We start from the raw sequence: 16076 nt of genomic DNA, 5'->3' as shown, positions 1-16076 counted from the left end.
TCATATTTGTTATTGTACAGAAAGAAGCGTCACTTATAAGTATTAGGATAACGTAAACAGTTGATGCACATTTCAGGCAGCATATTTGAACGTACCAAATCTCCGTAGAAGACAACAAATGCAAGGTTCTGTTCTTTTCCTTCGGTGATCTGCGAAATAAGAGATAGGTCATTAACCACTACATCGTTTTTTCTAAAAATGTTAGATACATTATGAAGGAACAGCTCTTGTTATTAATATTTTATTACCTATGACCAAAGTAATACAAGGTACCATAAACTCTAAGTTCAATATTCAAAAGCTCATCACGTTTTGCAAGCTGTGGTCACCTCTGTTCATTCGTATTTTCAACTTTTTTCCATTCTTAAATCAAGAATAACCATGTTTAATAAAAAAGCACATTCTGACCAAATTTTTGAAAAATTTTATGTTATAATATACGTTGTGGCTTCACAAGTTTTATTGACTCACCGCAAAGTGACATGAAGATTACTCTAAATCGCATGTACGCAATCAGGTTGCCTAAGCATATGTAACGATCGTCCGCAGGTCTGGCGGATCGCGCCCGTAGGCAAGAGAAGCGTACAAACGTTTCCAGCCCTGCTCTCTGAAGATTCATCCCGCTTCCTTTCTACCATTGATGCCACCTTCAAAAGCATCGATATGCTGGGTGGCGGCCCATCCCGTCATTCGTTGTGCTTCTTTGTCTTACGAGAAATCATCGCACTAGTGCTGTTAAAAAATTTATTCTGCGCAAACAATATTTATGAGGATGACGCTTGAGATTCACTGGGGGATGCTGCTGCCGCTGGTTTGGCTGCCTCTGCCTTCCATATGGCAGACACACCTTCACACACACACAGACGCGCATATATATATATATATATATATATATATATATATATATATATATATATATATATATATATATATATATATATATATATATATATATATATATATATATATATATAGGCAGGCATGGTGGTTGAGTGGCCGTAGCGTTGCATATAGTCTAGTAGATCCTCCGTGAGCGGTCACAACGTGGTTTATTTCGACGTTTCGGCCTAGAGTCTGGCCTTCATCAGGAATAAAGATACAGTTTGTCGGTGCTCAGCTTTATACAATCTCAAATCAGAGGGCAAGGTAAGAGGAGAAAGAAAAAAAAAAGAAAAGAAAAGGAAAGAAAAAAAAGAAAAAAGATAAAAATAATATACGGTGAACGCCCCTCGGGTGCCCCCCTTCCACTTTTCCCTCCACTCCCCCCCATCTCTCTCCCCCCTCTCCCCTTCACCTTTCTGATGTCAGCGGTCTGTGTATGTTTCCGTTCACTAGCGCATTCCTCCTGATCAGACGGTCCCTCCTGGCACTGACGGTTCGGTGTGGGGCAAAAAAGAGCTTTTCAGGAAGTCCTAAGCCTTTAACTGCTCGGGGTCCCGTAAACAATTCGTCGTAGAAGGACGGGGGCCGCCTATTGTAGCAGAGGCTGGTCAGCGGGCATTTTAGGAAGTTCTAAGCCTCTAACTTCTCCGCGCCCTGTCAACATTTCGTCGTAAAAATAGGGGTGCCCCGTATTGCGGTAGGCTGTGCAAGCGCGTGCAATGCGAATTCCGGGATTTAAATCAAATCGAGAACGTGAACAACGAGAGTCATACCTTATCCACCGATTTAACACCCTCGATAGAGGAATAAATGAGAATCCTGGTACACTTGCAGCAATTAAAGCATTAGAAAACAATAACGGCAACGATGAAAATAGTAACTGAGTTCACGGCACTGCAGCTGCGAAGGGCACTGGACAACCTAAAACAATTCCAAGTGTAACTACTCTTCCTAAGTGCAGCTGTCGTCTGTTTTCTGTTTTATTTTACTACCCAATCAATTGTGCCATGCACGACATGCCCAACAGCAACCATGTGCACAGCCGGGAGGCCCCCACGACACGCGTAAGTTAGAAGCGGGCCAGGAATTCGCATTGCACGCGCTTGCACAGCCTACCGCAATACGGGGCACCCCTATTTTTACGACGAAATGTTGACAGGGCGCGGAGTAGTTAGAGGCTTAGAACTTCCTAAAATGCCCGCTGACCAGCCTCTGCCACAATACGCGGCCCCCGTCCTTCTACGACGAATTGTTTACGGGACCCCGAGCAGTTAAAGGCTTAGGACTTCCTGAAAAGCTCTTTTTTGCCCCACACCGAACCGTCAGTGCCAGGAGGGGCCGTCTGATCGGGAGGAATGCGCTAGTGAACGGAAACATACACAGACCGCTGACATCAGAAAGGTGAAGGGGAGAGGGGGGAGAGAGATGGGGGGGAGTGGAGGGAAAAGTGGAAGGGGGGCACCCGAGGGGCGTTCACCGTATATTATTTTTATCTTTTTTCTTTTTTTCTTTCCTTTTCTTTTCTTTTTTTTTCTTTCTCCTCTTACCTTGCCCTCTGATTTGAGATTGTATAAAGCTGAGCACCGACAAACTGTATCTTTATTCCTGATGAAGGCCAGACTCTAGGCCGAAACGTCGAAATAAACCACGTTGTGACCGCTCACGGAGGATCTACTAGACTATATATATATATATATAAATATATATATATATATATATATTTATATATATATATATATATTTCTTGAAAGTCTTCCTGGATTCCGGTCGAGTTATAAGCCACCAGAAGAAGCGAACGAGCAAACGAAAAACGATGCTTTATTGCCAACGTTACGGCCGAGGACCGGCCTTCGTCAGGGCATACGTCGTATGCCCTGACGAAGGCCGGTCCCCGGCCGTAACGTTGGCAATAAAGCATCGTTTTTCGTTTGCTCATTCGCTTCTTCTGGTGCCTTATATATATATATATATATATATATATATATATATATATATATATATATATATATATATATATATATATATATATATATATATATATATAGTAAGTATACGCCTCTAAAGAACGGTTTATCTGTGACGTTTCGATCGGAGACCGATCTTCATCAGACAAAATTTAGTAGGCTCCGACACGCTTTTAAGCCATCGTCCAGCCTAAATGGAGAGAGAAAAAAGAAATAAAGAAAAAGAAAAAAATACATATACCAGTGGCCCAACCACCCATCATGCACTGATTAGCAGCCAAACGATCACGTGTGCGTACTACGCTTAGCGCGTGCATTAAAAAAAAAAACGCCCCTGAGCCAGTGGCAATACCACCCATTATACACTGATAAGTAGTCAAATGACCACGTAAGCGTACTACCAATGGCAGGTGCATTTTTAAAGAAGAATAAAAAAATAAAAAAACGAGTGGTCAAACAACATACAATCACGGCAAGTTTTTGTCCTGGTGGCTAAATTAAGCAAATTCTATTGATAAAAAGTTTGACTCCTCAGATTCACCTCTCATCAGCTTTCCCCGTAGCTTGTAAAGAATACTGAAGTAATGATGAGAGGTGAATTTGAGGAGTCAAACTTTTTATCTCTCGAATTTGCTTAATTTAGCCACCTGGACCAAAAACTTGCCGTGATTGTATGTTGTTTAACCACTCGTTTTTGATTTTTTTTCTTCTTCTTTAAAAAATGCACTTGCCATTGGTAGTACGCACAAGTGGTCGTTTGACTACTTATCAGTGTATAATGGGTGTTATTGCCACTGGCCCAGGTGCGTTTTGTTTTTTAATGCACGTGCGATGCGTAGTACGCACACGGGGCCGTTCGGCTGCTTATTCGTGCATGACGGGTAGTTGGGCCACTGGTATATGTAAATTTTTCATTTTCTTTTTCTCTCTCTCTTCTCTCTCTCTCTCTCGGCTGGAGGATAACATAAAAGCGCGTCGGAGTCTACTAAACTTTGTCGTATGAAGATCGGTCTTCGATCGAACCGTCACCAATAAAGTTTTTTAGAGGCGTATACTTATTTTCTCCTAATTCTACAGCCACCGAAGCCAGACTCTTTATAATCTATATATATTGTAACGAAGAGCGGCGCGGCAGCTGTGGGCCATGGGCTGGAAAGCGAGGAAGAAGAGGCATAATAGAACGGCTTGCCCGATGAACGGGTAGCCCCAGTATAAAAGCTAGGAATACAAGTAAATCTGCCAGTAATTTTATCACTTGGCGGAACTTCATTTGGTTACTGCCACAGGGATGTATGCTCCACTGTGTTTGATTACTTCAATGCAATCAAAAGATTACCGTGCTAGTGAACCCCAACCTTTTCAGATTTTTAGTTTATAATTCGTAGTTATGTCTATCAAAAACAAGAGATGGTTTGACCGCTTGCTCAGCAAACATTTTTTTTGTAGTATCATTTTTGAACTAATTTTTCAGATTGGCTTCATTTTCATTTTAGTTTCATTTAAGTATCCTGCCTCCTGGTTCTTGGCCCATCCCTCTCTGTGGGTGAGCGCCATCCATAAGAGGTCATCATCATTATAATCATCATCATCGAACGGGTGTTGTGTCTGTCTCGCTTATTACATTGGCGCAGCCGTTCAACGAACCTGTGTGCGACGATCTGCGTGAAGAAACCGTCCTACGGAGCGGACGCACTCTTCAGCAGCCCGCAGCTCCTGCTACCGTGGCCATGGCATCCGACCTGGCCACCACGGGTACCGAAGCCAGCGCGCTGCCTGCAGGCGTCCTTGCCAAACCACAAGGTGACTCCACTGACTTGGCTTCGCGAACGCCTCCTTTCCCAGGGAGGCCGTACAGGCTCCCTTGGACTTCGCCTCAGGTACCATCCCTGGAGCAACGTCAGTACCGTCGCCAGAAGACAGGCGTAATTCCTCACCTGTAGCCGCCAGCGAACTCTGCACGGTTCTGCAGGCCAATGCTACTTCGAGCCAGCGTCTTGCAGACACCACCGTCACCTTCTCAGCAGCCTGTGCACGCACCACGTTGCCTCCTCCGTCTATGGCAGAAACTCGTGACTTTACTGGCGTTGATCAAGACCCAACCGTCTGGCTGGATTAAATCCATTCGTTGGCCCGTCGACATGCATGGACTGACGACGTGACGATATCGCTAGCCGTAAGCCGACTGCGCGAGTCCGCCAAAGCGTGGCATAAATACGATGGCTTTAAGCACAAATCCTGGAGTGACTGGACTACAGCCTTCTTCACGGCCTTCCCACCACTTTCATCCGCATATGACGACCATTTCATGTGCATGCAATCACGTTGGCTGCCTCCATCGGAAGACGCCCGTAAATACGTCTACGATAAGCTTGGGCTTCTCGACAAATGTGGCATTACATGGATCTCTCCGGCTGCCCGCCAGTATGTCGTTGATGGCTTGGCTGACCATACTCATGCTGCCATCTTATCTTGCCAGTCACCTGAAGCGTCACCCAAGGTTTTCACTCAAAGGGCAGCCGAACTTCAGCAAAACTCTCGTCGTCGGCTTAGCTTGGACACATTACTGACTGTCCGTTAGACTTACGCCTCCACACGACACGGATGCTTCAAGTGCGGTCGCATTGGCCACAACGCCAAGGAGTATCGTCAACCTTTCCAGACCCGAATCCACTACCAAGCTTGTCAAACTCCTCGGATGTCCATTCGTGTGGAGGGAATAGGTGACCTATCTGCTCTGGTGGATACCGGTGCGGAATGAACGGCGCTACACCGACGTCATGCTCCGGACACTATCCGACCGTGGACGCAACCTCCCCTCTGCGGACTTGGAGGAAGTGCTATGCCAGTCGGAATGCTCGACATTTCAGCCCGGACGGCAGCGGGCACTAAAGTTCTTCCAGCCATTCCCGTCTTTGAAGACCTCCCTGCCGACATGATCCTTGGGGCTGACTTCTTGCTATCTGATGACATTGAGCTCACCATACATCGCGGCCACGTTGAGCTCCGGTCTTCGACAGCTTGGACTAGCTCTACAACCCTGCCACCACCGACAGGTGAGCCGTCCACTCCGCCTACTTTATCTTGTATATTGGCTCGCCATCAGCTCAGCCAGTAATCGCTAGCAATACAGCAGAACTGCCAGGCACTAATTTGTTGCTCCATCGCATACCAACGGGAGATCATTCGCCAATATGCGTACCACTGCGACGATACGCTGAACGATAACGGGCAGTGATCGCAGAACAAGTAGATGAAATTCTTTCCACGGGCATTATTAGGCCGTCATCGAGTCCGTGGGCAGCGCCAGTCATCCTTGTTCGCAAGAAAAACGGATAACTACGCTTCTGCGTGGACTACAGGCAGCTCAATAAGTGTACAATGCCTGACTTCTACCCTTTACCCCGCATTGTTGACGCTGTTGATACAGTACGTCACTGCAAGTTCTTTTCATCGCTTGATTTACGCACAGGGTACTGGCAGATTAACGTCGCGGAGGAAGATCGATGTAAAACGGCCTTTCGCACACTTTTCGGTTTGTATGAATTCAACCGCATGCCGGTTGGACTAACAACGGCTCCTAGTGCTTTTCAGCGTGCGATGAATTCAGTGCTCGGACCATTGAAAAACCAAGCCTGTGTGGTGTACTTAGACGATATCATGGTCGTTGGCAGGACGGAGGATGAACACCTTTGTTATTTGGACGAAATACTACACAGACTCTATGCAGCAGGGTTTCGTTTGAACAAAGAGAAATGCCAGTTTGGGGTGTCCAAGATTTCGTACCTGGGACATAATATATGTCTCCTGTCGGCATTCAGCCACTCCCGGAGCGAATAGCTGCCGTGTCGCAGTGTCCCACACCAACCTGCTTGAAGCAGGTTCAGTCATTTCTTGGTATGGCGTAGTATTTACGAAGGTTTATTCCCCACTTCGCTTCGATCGCAGCTCCCTTGAGTGGTCTTCTTAAAAAAGACGCGTGGTTTGAATGGGGCGCCTCACAAAAAATGCTTTTGAAGCTATAAAACAAAAGCTCAGTTGTTGCCCCACACTAATTCACTTCAATGAAGACTGCTCCACTGAAGTGCACACTGATGCCAGCCAAGTCGGCCTAGGAGCTGTGGTAGTGTAGCGTGATCCAGATGGCGTGGAACACAGGGTCGCTTACGTCAGCCGAACGAAAACTTTCAGACACCGAGCGCCACTATCACTCCAACGAGCTTGAATGTCTTGCAGTGGTATGGAGCGTCAATGATAAGTTTCGACATTATCTTTTCGTGCGTAAATTCACTGTTGTGACTGATAATGCTGCGATAGCATGGATGTTCTCCAAGCAGCAACTTAGCACAAATTTGCCCGGTGGGTAATCACGCTGCAAGAATACCATTTTGACGTGCGACACCACGCCGGGGGCTAAACAACATCGCCGATGCACTCTCACAGAACCCCTTGACTGCGCGCAAGAAACCAGGCAAACCCACATTTTTTTTCGCCCAGATTGATATATACCAAGCCCAACAGGAGGATAAAGATTTGGCATTCATTATTGCATCTATCACTGACAAGAGAAATCACAGTACTCTTGTGATGCGCAATGCCACATTGAACCGACGTCACTGGCGAGCGGAACGATCCGAAGAACGTTACCTCCTGGGGATCCCGAAATCCCACAGATCAGAAATACTACGAGCCATTCACGACTCCCCAGAAGGCGAACACACCGGCCAACGGGCCACCCTCCGGAAACTACAAGAACGTTTTTGGTGGTCGAAGATGCAAAGTAGCGTCCGTTCTTATGTCGCCAGTTGCAAAATTTGCCAGCAGTTTAAGCGACTGCCTGGATGTCAACCTGGATCACTAACACCAATCTAGATACCCGAAACAATTTTCCACACGATTGGCATTGATTACATGGGACCTCTACCCACCACCACTGCGGGAAATTGTTACGTCATTGTAGCAGTAGACTACCTGTCAAAATACGTGGAAGTGGAGGCCGTTCCGTCTCTTGCATCCACTTACCTAATCGGCTTCCTCAAGCACCGATTTAAATGGAGACATGGCTTACCAAAAAAGTAAATATCTGATCGGGCTACAATGTGTAGTAGCGGGGAACTGAAAAAGTACCTTTGGACGGCAGGCGTGCAGGACCACTTCCCATCTACGTTTTATCCTCAAGCAAACGGCCTTAGTGAGAGAACCAACCAGAACATCCAGGCAAGACTCGCTGTATATATGAAGGCAGGGAAAAGAGGAGAGGCTGACTGGGACGTCCACCTTCCGTCAGCCGCTTTTGCGATTAACACGGCACTGCGGACGTCTACCAGGGAAACGCCCTACAAAATTGTTTATGGGAAAGTACCATAGCTGAAAGCGGTCCTCAGTCTGGATGCTCCCATTATAATTCCACGTGCCAACGATCGCAAAGTGGCCTGTCAGAAGATCCGAACTGAGGTGATCAAGAAAGCCACCCACGCACAAGAAAATCAAAAGCGCCACTATGACCGACGCCGTAGGCCCGCTCCTGCTTACAACATCGCTGACGAGGTCCGGGTGCAAAAGGGCACCAGCGGGCCTGGCAAGAAGCTACTCCCTAAGTTCGACGGGCCATTCATAATTACTCAACGTGTAGGAGAAAATACCTAGCGTGTGAACACCTCAGATGCGAGCTTCACTCTCGATAAACGCAAAAGAAACAACTTTGCCGTGCATGTCTCGCGCTTGAAAAAAGCAGTCGGACCGCTGCAGGTGCAATGAACTGTAATTTCTTTTTTTTTTCGTTGTCAGGTCCGTAGTGTGGCCGAATGTAGCGAAGAGCTGCGTGGCAGCTGTGGGCCATGGGCTGGAAAGCGAGGAAGAAGAGGCAGAATAGAACAGCTTGCCGACGAACGGGTATTGTGTCTGTCTCGCTTATTACAATATATATATATATATATATATATATATATATATATATATATATATATGCGTGTGTATGTATGGCACCAAAATGACAAAGATTGCGGAAAACAGAAGAAACCACGACAGAGACGTAATGTCAACATTAGATTGTCAGAAATCTAAAGGGGAGCCAAAAGCTTCCCACGTCATCAGATTGGGTGATAAATTCACAGGTGAAGGAGGATTGTTGCCTCATACAATCAATAAAGCTGTCCGCTCAACATTTGTGTTGTTAGGTGACGTTTCCTTTTGCCAACCTTTCTAATGCTTCTGCGCATGTTAGGATGCTCTTTCTACATTTACCTCAACATGTTATCCAAACCATCATCGTCAGCCTGATTTTGCCCACTACAGGACGAAGGCCTCTCCCATGTTTTGCCAGTGAACTTGGTCCTGTGCTTGCTGCTGGCAATTCATTCCCGCAAGCTTCCTGTTATCATCTGCCCACCTAACTTTCTGTCTCCCCCTCATGCACTTCTCTTCTCTGATGATTCAGTCAGTTACCTTAATTACCCAGCAGTTATGCTGCCTACGTGCCCGGATAGTCCATTTATTTTTTTTTCAACTATGATATGATTGATTGATATGTGGGGTTTAACGTCCCAACAACTATGATATCCAAACCCCGGTTTGTTCTCTGACCCACTCTGTTCTCTTCTTCTCTCTTAAGGCGACACCTACGATTTTCCTTTCTATCACTTGCTGCGTCATCCTCAATTTCAGCTGAACCCTTTTTGTAAGCCTCCAGGTTTCTGCTCCGCAGGTACCCGTGGGTACTAAGGTACTCTACATTAACTCTGATCCTCAACTCTTTCTGATAGTTCTGCAGATGGTTGTTCTCAGTTTTAAGAGAGCGGTCGTCTGTGTCCCCTCTTTTTTTTTTACTTTGAATTGCAGTCCCTTTGAAAAATAGGAAAAAAAAACTGAACAAGTTAACAGTTTTGCCGGGCATACCCGCCATCTTGCTTGCGTCACTAGGAAGGTCAAGCGTGGACTCCAATAACGCCTCTGGTTCTTGTAGGCAAACCTCGCCAGTCCGCGATACTCGGGCATGTCCGGATCCTTCACTTCGGTCCAACCACCGGCACCTTCACTTTCTTCTAAGAAGCTCTTCAGTAATAGAAGCAGCAGCATTAAAGCAACAGATCGAGCCATAAGCTCTGTTGCAAAAACCTGCAGCTTTAATATTGTTAGTTATACGACAGTCCGAGAGGATTTGGCTGTTGCTACAAAAATAACTCGAGGTGCATCGTCAATTAAAACTATGTTTTTTTTTGGAATACAGACGCACGGGGAAAACCGTGCGTCTGTATGACTAGCACTAGCAAAGAAGTACCAGCACACAGTAAGTGCAAAAAATTGACGATGAACTGACTTTCAAGAGACTATTACTTGTGCACTGGTGGTTATAACTCTGATGAAAATGATGGTATGGGAGAAAAAAGATTGCACTCGTTCGCACAATGCTGTATAAACAATTTCTTCGTTTCAAATACTTTAAACTAAATTCTCTCAAAACCATTTGCCTGACAGATTGAATAGCGGCTACGACATTGAACACAGCATGACTTTCTGAAATGCAAACCACGCAGCCGTCAACAGTACAACCTTCGGTATGTTTCCGAAGCCTTCACCTTGATGTTCTAGGGAGAGACCAGTGGTACCTACTTTTGATCATAGTCGGTAGGAAGGCAGTAGCGCAAAGCACTGTTGTCCTTGCTGCTCTTTTACATGAACCACTAAACAATTACAAGTAACATGAAGGGTGCCCCTCAGCTACTAGCTAAACGTCCTCCTGATCTTGTTGTTGCGATAAATGTTGAACAGTATATACAGTAACTGACCCCAGTTTTTTATTACGAGGCTACTTGAGTATTGAGTTAATTTTTTTTAGTCCAGAAGAAAGTATTTTAGTTGGTTAGGGTACAATGATATTACCTTGAAAACTGCAATATTTTACAGGCAGTGCGCTTCTTTACTACCTATTCAACGGTGTTATACTAGTCCACTGTCTACAAACAATGATTAAATGGCAGCTGCTAGCCTAAAGAAGGCCTAAGGCGTGCTGTATTTTGAGCAGCAGCTTGGGTGCGCAATTGTCTCCCGTAAGACAGTTCACGTCAAACAATACACCAATGCAATGTTTATGCTCAACAGCTTTCTAGTACTTTTCAACATAACGTTAGGCTTCTTCCTCTGAGTCATGTCACCATGTCACTACGTCTGCTAACTACCTTGGTCCCCCCAAATACGTTCCTTTTTCGTGTGCACAACGTTATATCATTCGCAGAGTGCTACAAAGTACAACTAGCCATATTAATCTATAAAAAATTAAGAAAAAGTTTGAGTTTTTCTGATACATACCTAAGCAGAGATCTTGCATAAAATTTAGATACTGTTGCGTTGGTTGGGCCGATGTGTCGAACAAACTATGGCATACAGTCAATTGATAACCAAATTGTTTTACTGTGCAGCAAGATTCCTGAAGTAAAAGAATATGATAGAGAGACGAAAATCCTTACAAAAGTTAAGAAGCAACCTACGAATGTAATAATCCAAAACCACTCATAGGGTGCGTGTGCTGAATATTGGTAATGTATGAAATATATCTGCTGTAATATGTTTTTATCATTGTTTTCTATATACACACAAGTTGTATGTATTTCAGTATATGTTATTAGGGGTGATAATGTCTTTGTATTTATCGCTAAAGAGCAGCTTTGTTTGAATCTTTAACCGATATTTTCTGCGCTTGTTGTAATAATCATTGTTTTTCATAATTTGTATGTATAATCTTGAATTTTTTATGTACTATTTTGCTGTTCTTTCCCGAGGTGCCTCACGAAAAGTGGGTCTAGTAGGGAGAGGCTCTCTCATTTTGTCCCCTTCATGGGCATTTATGTAAGGAATGTCCAAACAAAATAAATAAAAAGTGCGTTATCAATTTTTCACTGGATTACGAACTAGATGGTCGGGCAGCCTCCAAGTACTCTGAATGTACGTGAGGTAGGTGCTCTACAAGCAGTAGGTTTGAGTGCACAAATGTATGCAAGCAGTTTGGCGTGTATGGAGTGTTTTAAAGGGCACTAGTTGGTTGCATTACATGTTTCTCACATATTTTTTGATTGCGTGGATAAAACGTCATTCTTGTAACAAGTAGCAGAATAAATAATAAACAAAAAGACAGAATACTCAGCATTTGTGCGCTTTTTTCTCGCTCACGTGTATGCACTTTTCACTTTGAACCCCTTACAAAACTGCCCCCAGAGGGCGCTATAGGTGCAAGTATAAATAAATAAATAAATAACTAAATAAATAAATAAATGAATATCTTCATGCCCACTGGCTATCTTGTGCAGAGGAAAAAGTGTGAAAAAGAAAAAAAGATATACTAAAATTTGTTACAAAGACATGAAAAGGGAAGGAATAACTTGGAGTACCTTGCTCTACAGGCATATCTAAGAACAAAGTGAGATGTTCAGAAAAAAAATGGTTCCGAATCTGCATGTTACATGGCAAATGAACTCGAAGGTCGGTAGCTTGCGTCTGCAGAGAGTGAACAAAACGTTGATTGGATGTTCTGCACAAGAAAATCGGTGAATGGGATTCTGGAGGCGCTGCGTTAGAGTGCCTCGAGCGTATAGCGGAGGCGAATGAGCGCATCGAGGCACGTTAAACACAAGCGCCATCAGGCAGTTATGTACAAAAACGAACGCATGCAGTCGCGGAGAAAGATGCGCTCCAGTCTCGGAGGTGATAAGGTGTAGAAGACAAAGTGATGGGCAGGTGCCACCACCGTTACGTAGTAGCAAAGCGTTGAAAACACTGTCAGTGCAGCGCGATAAACGCTACATTCCTTAGAGTTACTTGTGTGTGCATCTTCTATTATAAAGGCGGTCATATAAAACATAGACGTGTTGTTAGGGCACTTCAGGTATGCGCAATATTTGTTCACTCTTACAAATATGCTTCTCACCCTAACTTTCTCTTCCCACAATTTTGCTATGTTATGATGTGCAATGCCATGCTGTGTGCTGCCAGAGTGCCTGGGGCTGGGTGGTCAAGACGCTCGTCTTCCATATTCTAATCTCACTACGCGATGAATATGTCATTTCCTAGAAACTTGCACTGTATCTACCTTCATTGTTGTATTAATTGCGAAGCATTTCTTTGCGAACTTCGGCGACTTAAAGCGTATATATTTATGTATCTAGCCACCTACAAGTGTTAACTCACCTCGCCGTTTCGAAAATGCTATCAATACCAAACTTGGTATGGCATAACATGACTGCTTGAAGAACATATGTGACTAGTCACAACACGAAAATTATGGCATGTATGTCATGAATGCCATGATTTACATTTCATAGTCTTGCAGCTCTTGCGGTGTTTTCGTTCACATGTCATGTTGCGAAACTGGTATGGTATGGCATGATTGCATGGCGACACAAGCGACAGACCCTAACATGAAAATCATGACATGTGTGTCATGTAACAACATGACTACATGCCATGCTCATGATGCGCCCGCGGCCGTTTCGCTAGCGTTACACATATCAAATGTGGTATTACACTAAGTGAATAAATGACGAAGGTATGTGACTGGTACAAACATGATGATCATGAGATGTGTGTCATGTAACCGTGGCATTGGAGTGCTCTCGTTTTGCTAACGTTGCGTCAAAGTGCCCAGCGTCCGCGACGCGTCAACGCTCCATTGGAGTATATTGGGCCTTTCACGCTGCGATAACGGCCGTTTTGCTAGCTCCACATATATCACGTTTGGTGTTACGTGACGTCAATGAATGAAGAAATATAAGACGCGTGCCAAGTAAGAACATGACAACATACCACGCTCACAGCGTGCTCGCATTCGTTTTGCTAGATGCACATATACTGAATTTGGTATCACGTGACTTGAATAGATGACAAAGGTAAACGACACATCCAAGTACGATAATCATGACACGGAAGTCACGTACGGCATCATGCACCTCCACGTCGTAACGTTGTGCTGATATTAAAGTGACATATCAGCAATTCTCCTTCGTGCTTTGCATATAATTGATTCCTATTGTACGTAGACTCTGCCATTTTTATTTATTCTATCTTAGCATGCTGTCTTATTCTTTCTGCCTCTGTACTAACCATATCGCGCATCAGAGATACTTTGTTCCAATCTGTCAAACGAGAACGCGTCACGTGCAAGAGAAGCAGATGATGAACGACAGCACGAAGATAGCAGCTGTCAGTTCACGATGATGAAACTATTTTCTCGTGACTGACTGATTACACCTGGCTTAATGGGGCCCCAAAACGTTTCAAGACATCCAAATTTTTGCACGTCTTACTAGTGGGTTGCGTATAATGAAGGCTAAAAAGATTATTGTAGCAAAAACAGCAGTGAAAGTGGGCGCGCAGTTTGCGGTTATCCAGCCTAGGAAAATCAGTATACTAGAAAATTGATGCCTATACCCTAAACTTAATTTTCGCGAGGTCACTTAACCCCGTCTTCCTGACACTGTGACGTAGGATGGCTGCTAAATAAAATTAACTGAAAGTCTTTACGTACAGGAATATTCCATGCCGTATTGCCCGTTATTTCCAATGTACCAAAGACACCGTTGCGATGGTAAGAAATAATGTAGTTCCTGAAGATTGAACCACACGTGCAAAACGTGGCAGCTGGCGAACGCATCTATATTGTTTTGTAGCTTTATTAAGCTTTCTTTATGCGATGGAGTCTTCATATCAACGCTCTTCCTGTTTTCGGCTTAGTATCTCCTAACAACGGCGCCTTGAGCATTCCCAGGGTGCTTCCTCCAGCACCGAGGCAGTCGACGTTTGCTCTGACCGGCTTCGCAGTTTTCAATTTGAAAAATTCAATCTTTAGTCTTTTCCCCGTTGATTGAATAACCATGCTAAAGAAAAAAATACAATAGTATTCTTTTTTTTTGATGCAATGCCATGATTACATATCACGTTACATTTATCCAGTCAGAGGCCTGTAATCTCCGTCATCATACCCCACCGTGATAGTTCTGGCAAGCGCAACAACGAGTTTATGCGGCCATAACCAATCTTTTAATACGTTAGAGACTCCGCTTAAGGGGCTAAACTATAGATTTAGTTTCAGATTAATGTTATTCATTTAAAGTACAAAGGTTTAGTAGTATCCAGAAAATGGCCTTAAAGACGACCAACTGCAAGGGACGTTTTTAAGCCCGGCCCTTTTAGCAAGTGGGACCCTTTTAGGCCGTTGAAAGGGATGTGCAAAACTGCTAAAGGTGTGTTCGAAGACCAGTAGCTTGCGAGAAATTCTGCAATAATTTCAAGGTCTTCTGAGCTAAGAACAAACAGTGATTGTAAATGTGTACAACGCTCTAAAATTTCCCTTCTGTGTCCTTTTTAGCATTCCACATGTAAAATGAAAAGAACTCTACAAACAAAAATTACTGTGTGATGCAAATGCAGTTCCAAACCCAAAATAAAGAACCAGGAGATCATGCAGAAAAACAGCCAAAACCGACAACAATGGCTTGAAGCTGGAAGCAACACAAGTTATTACAATAGCTTGGTTGGTTCGGACTGTCTTCTGTCCTTCACTGCTTGTTTTGTGTGTGTTTCGTGTTGCCATAAAAAGCGTACCATCAGAAGTATCTAGCCTTGCAGCGGTTATATGTAAAGTGTGCAGAAAATTTTAAAACAGGATTTTTCATTCTGCGTTCATTATTCTTTCATCCATAGGATGAATGCTCGCTACAGTAATCTAAGTTGGTCAGTGCAGGTGATGAGAATTGTACTGCCGGCGAAAGTACACAAAAAATGAACGCATATCCACGGAGAGAATGATGATGAGTGAGGCAACGCTGCGGAGGGTTTTATCGGTAAACTCTGAAATGTCCAACTGCTGGCTGCGTCCATTCGTCCGTCCGTCCGTCCTTTTGTCTGTCTGTCTGTCTGTCTGTCTGTCCATCCGTCCGTCCATCCATCCATCCATCCATCCATCCATCCATCCATCCATCCATCCATCCATCCATCCATCCATCCATCCATCCATCCATCCATCCATCCATCCATCCATCCATCCATCCATCCATCCATCCATCCATCCATCCATATGCTCGTCTCTCTGTATATTTGTCCATCCTTTCAACCACCCATCCATTGAGTGAGCGCTCCAAGTACCAACACCTCGCATCTTTTCATCATATATTCATCATATACAAGCATTGCAATGCAGCGGACATTCCAAGGACTAAAATGAGAGGTGTCTACCTACTACTACTACTA

The 16076-nt window shown here is 44.3% G+C and overlaps 1 protein-coding gene across 2 annotated transcripts in view; it reads right to left on the bottom strand.

Moving 5' to 3' along the window:
• Positions 1 to 15760, bottom strand: part of LOC119165797 (uncharacterized) — a 54867-nt gene extending 39107 nt beyond the window's left edge. For both annotated transcript variants that reach the window (XM_075871667.1, XM_075871666.1), the window contains exons 1-2: positions 9738 to 15760; positions 96 to 149 (exon numbers count right to left, since the gene is read on the bottom strand). In XM_075871667.1, the coding sequence (XP_075727782.1) occupies positions 96 to 149; positions 9738 to 9938 (255 nt within the window). In that variant the 5' untranslated portion in view covers positions 9939 to 15760. The remainder of the gene's footprint in view (positions 1 to 95; positions 150 to 9737) is intronic.
• Positions 15761 to 16076: the final 316 nt, after the last annotated feature.

This window comes from Rhipicephalus microplus, chromosome 8, assembly GCF_043290135.1.
Source record: "Rhipicephalus microplus isolate Deutch F79 chromosome 8, USDA_Rmic, whole genome shotgun sequence".
NCBI classification, from domain to species: domain Eukaryota; kingdom Metazoa; phylum Arthropoda; class Arachnida; order Ixodida; family Ixodidae; genus Rhipicephalus; species Rhipicephalus microplus.
The sequence above is the reverse complement of the archived record's forward strand: the minus strand, read 5'-3'. Positions and strand labels throughout refer to the sequence as shown.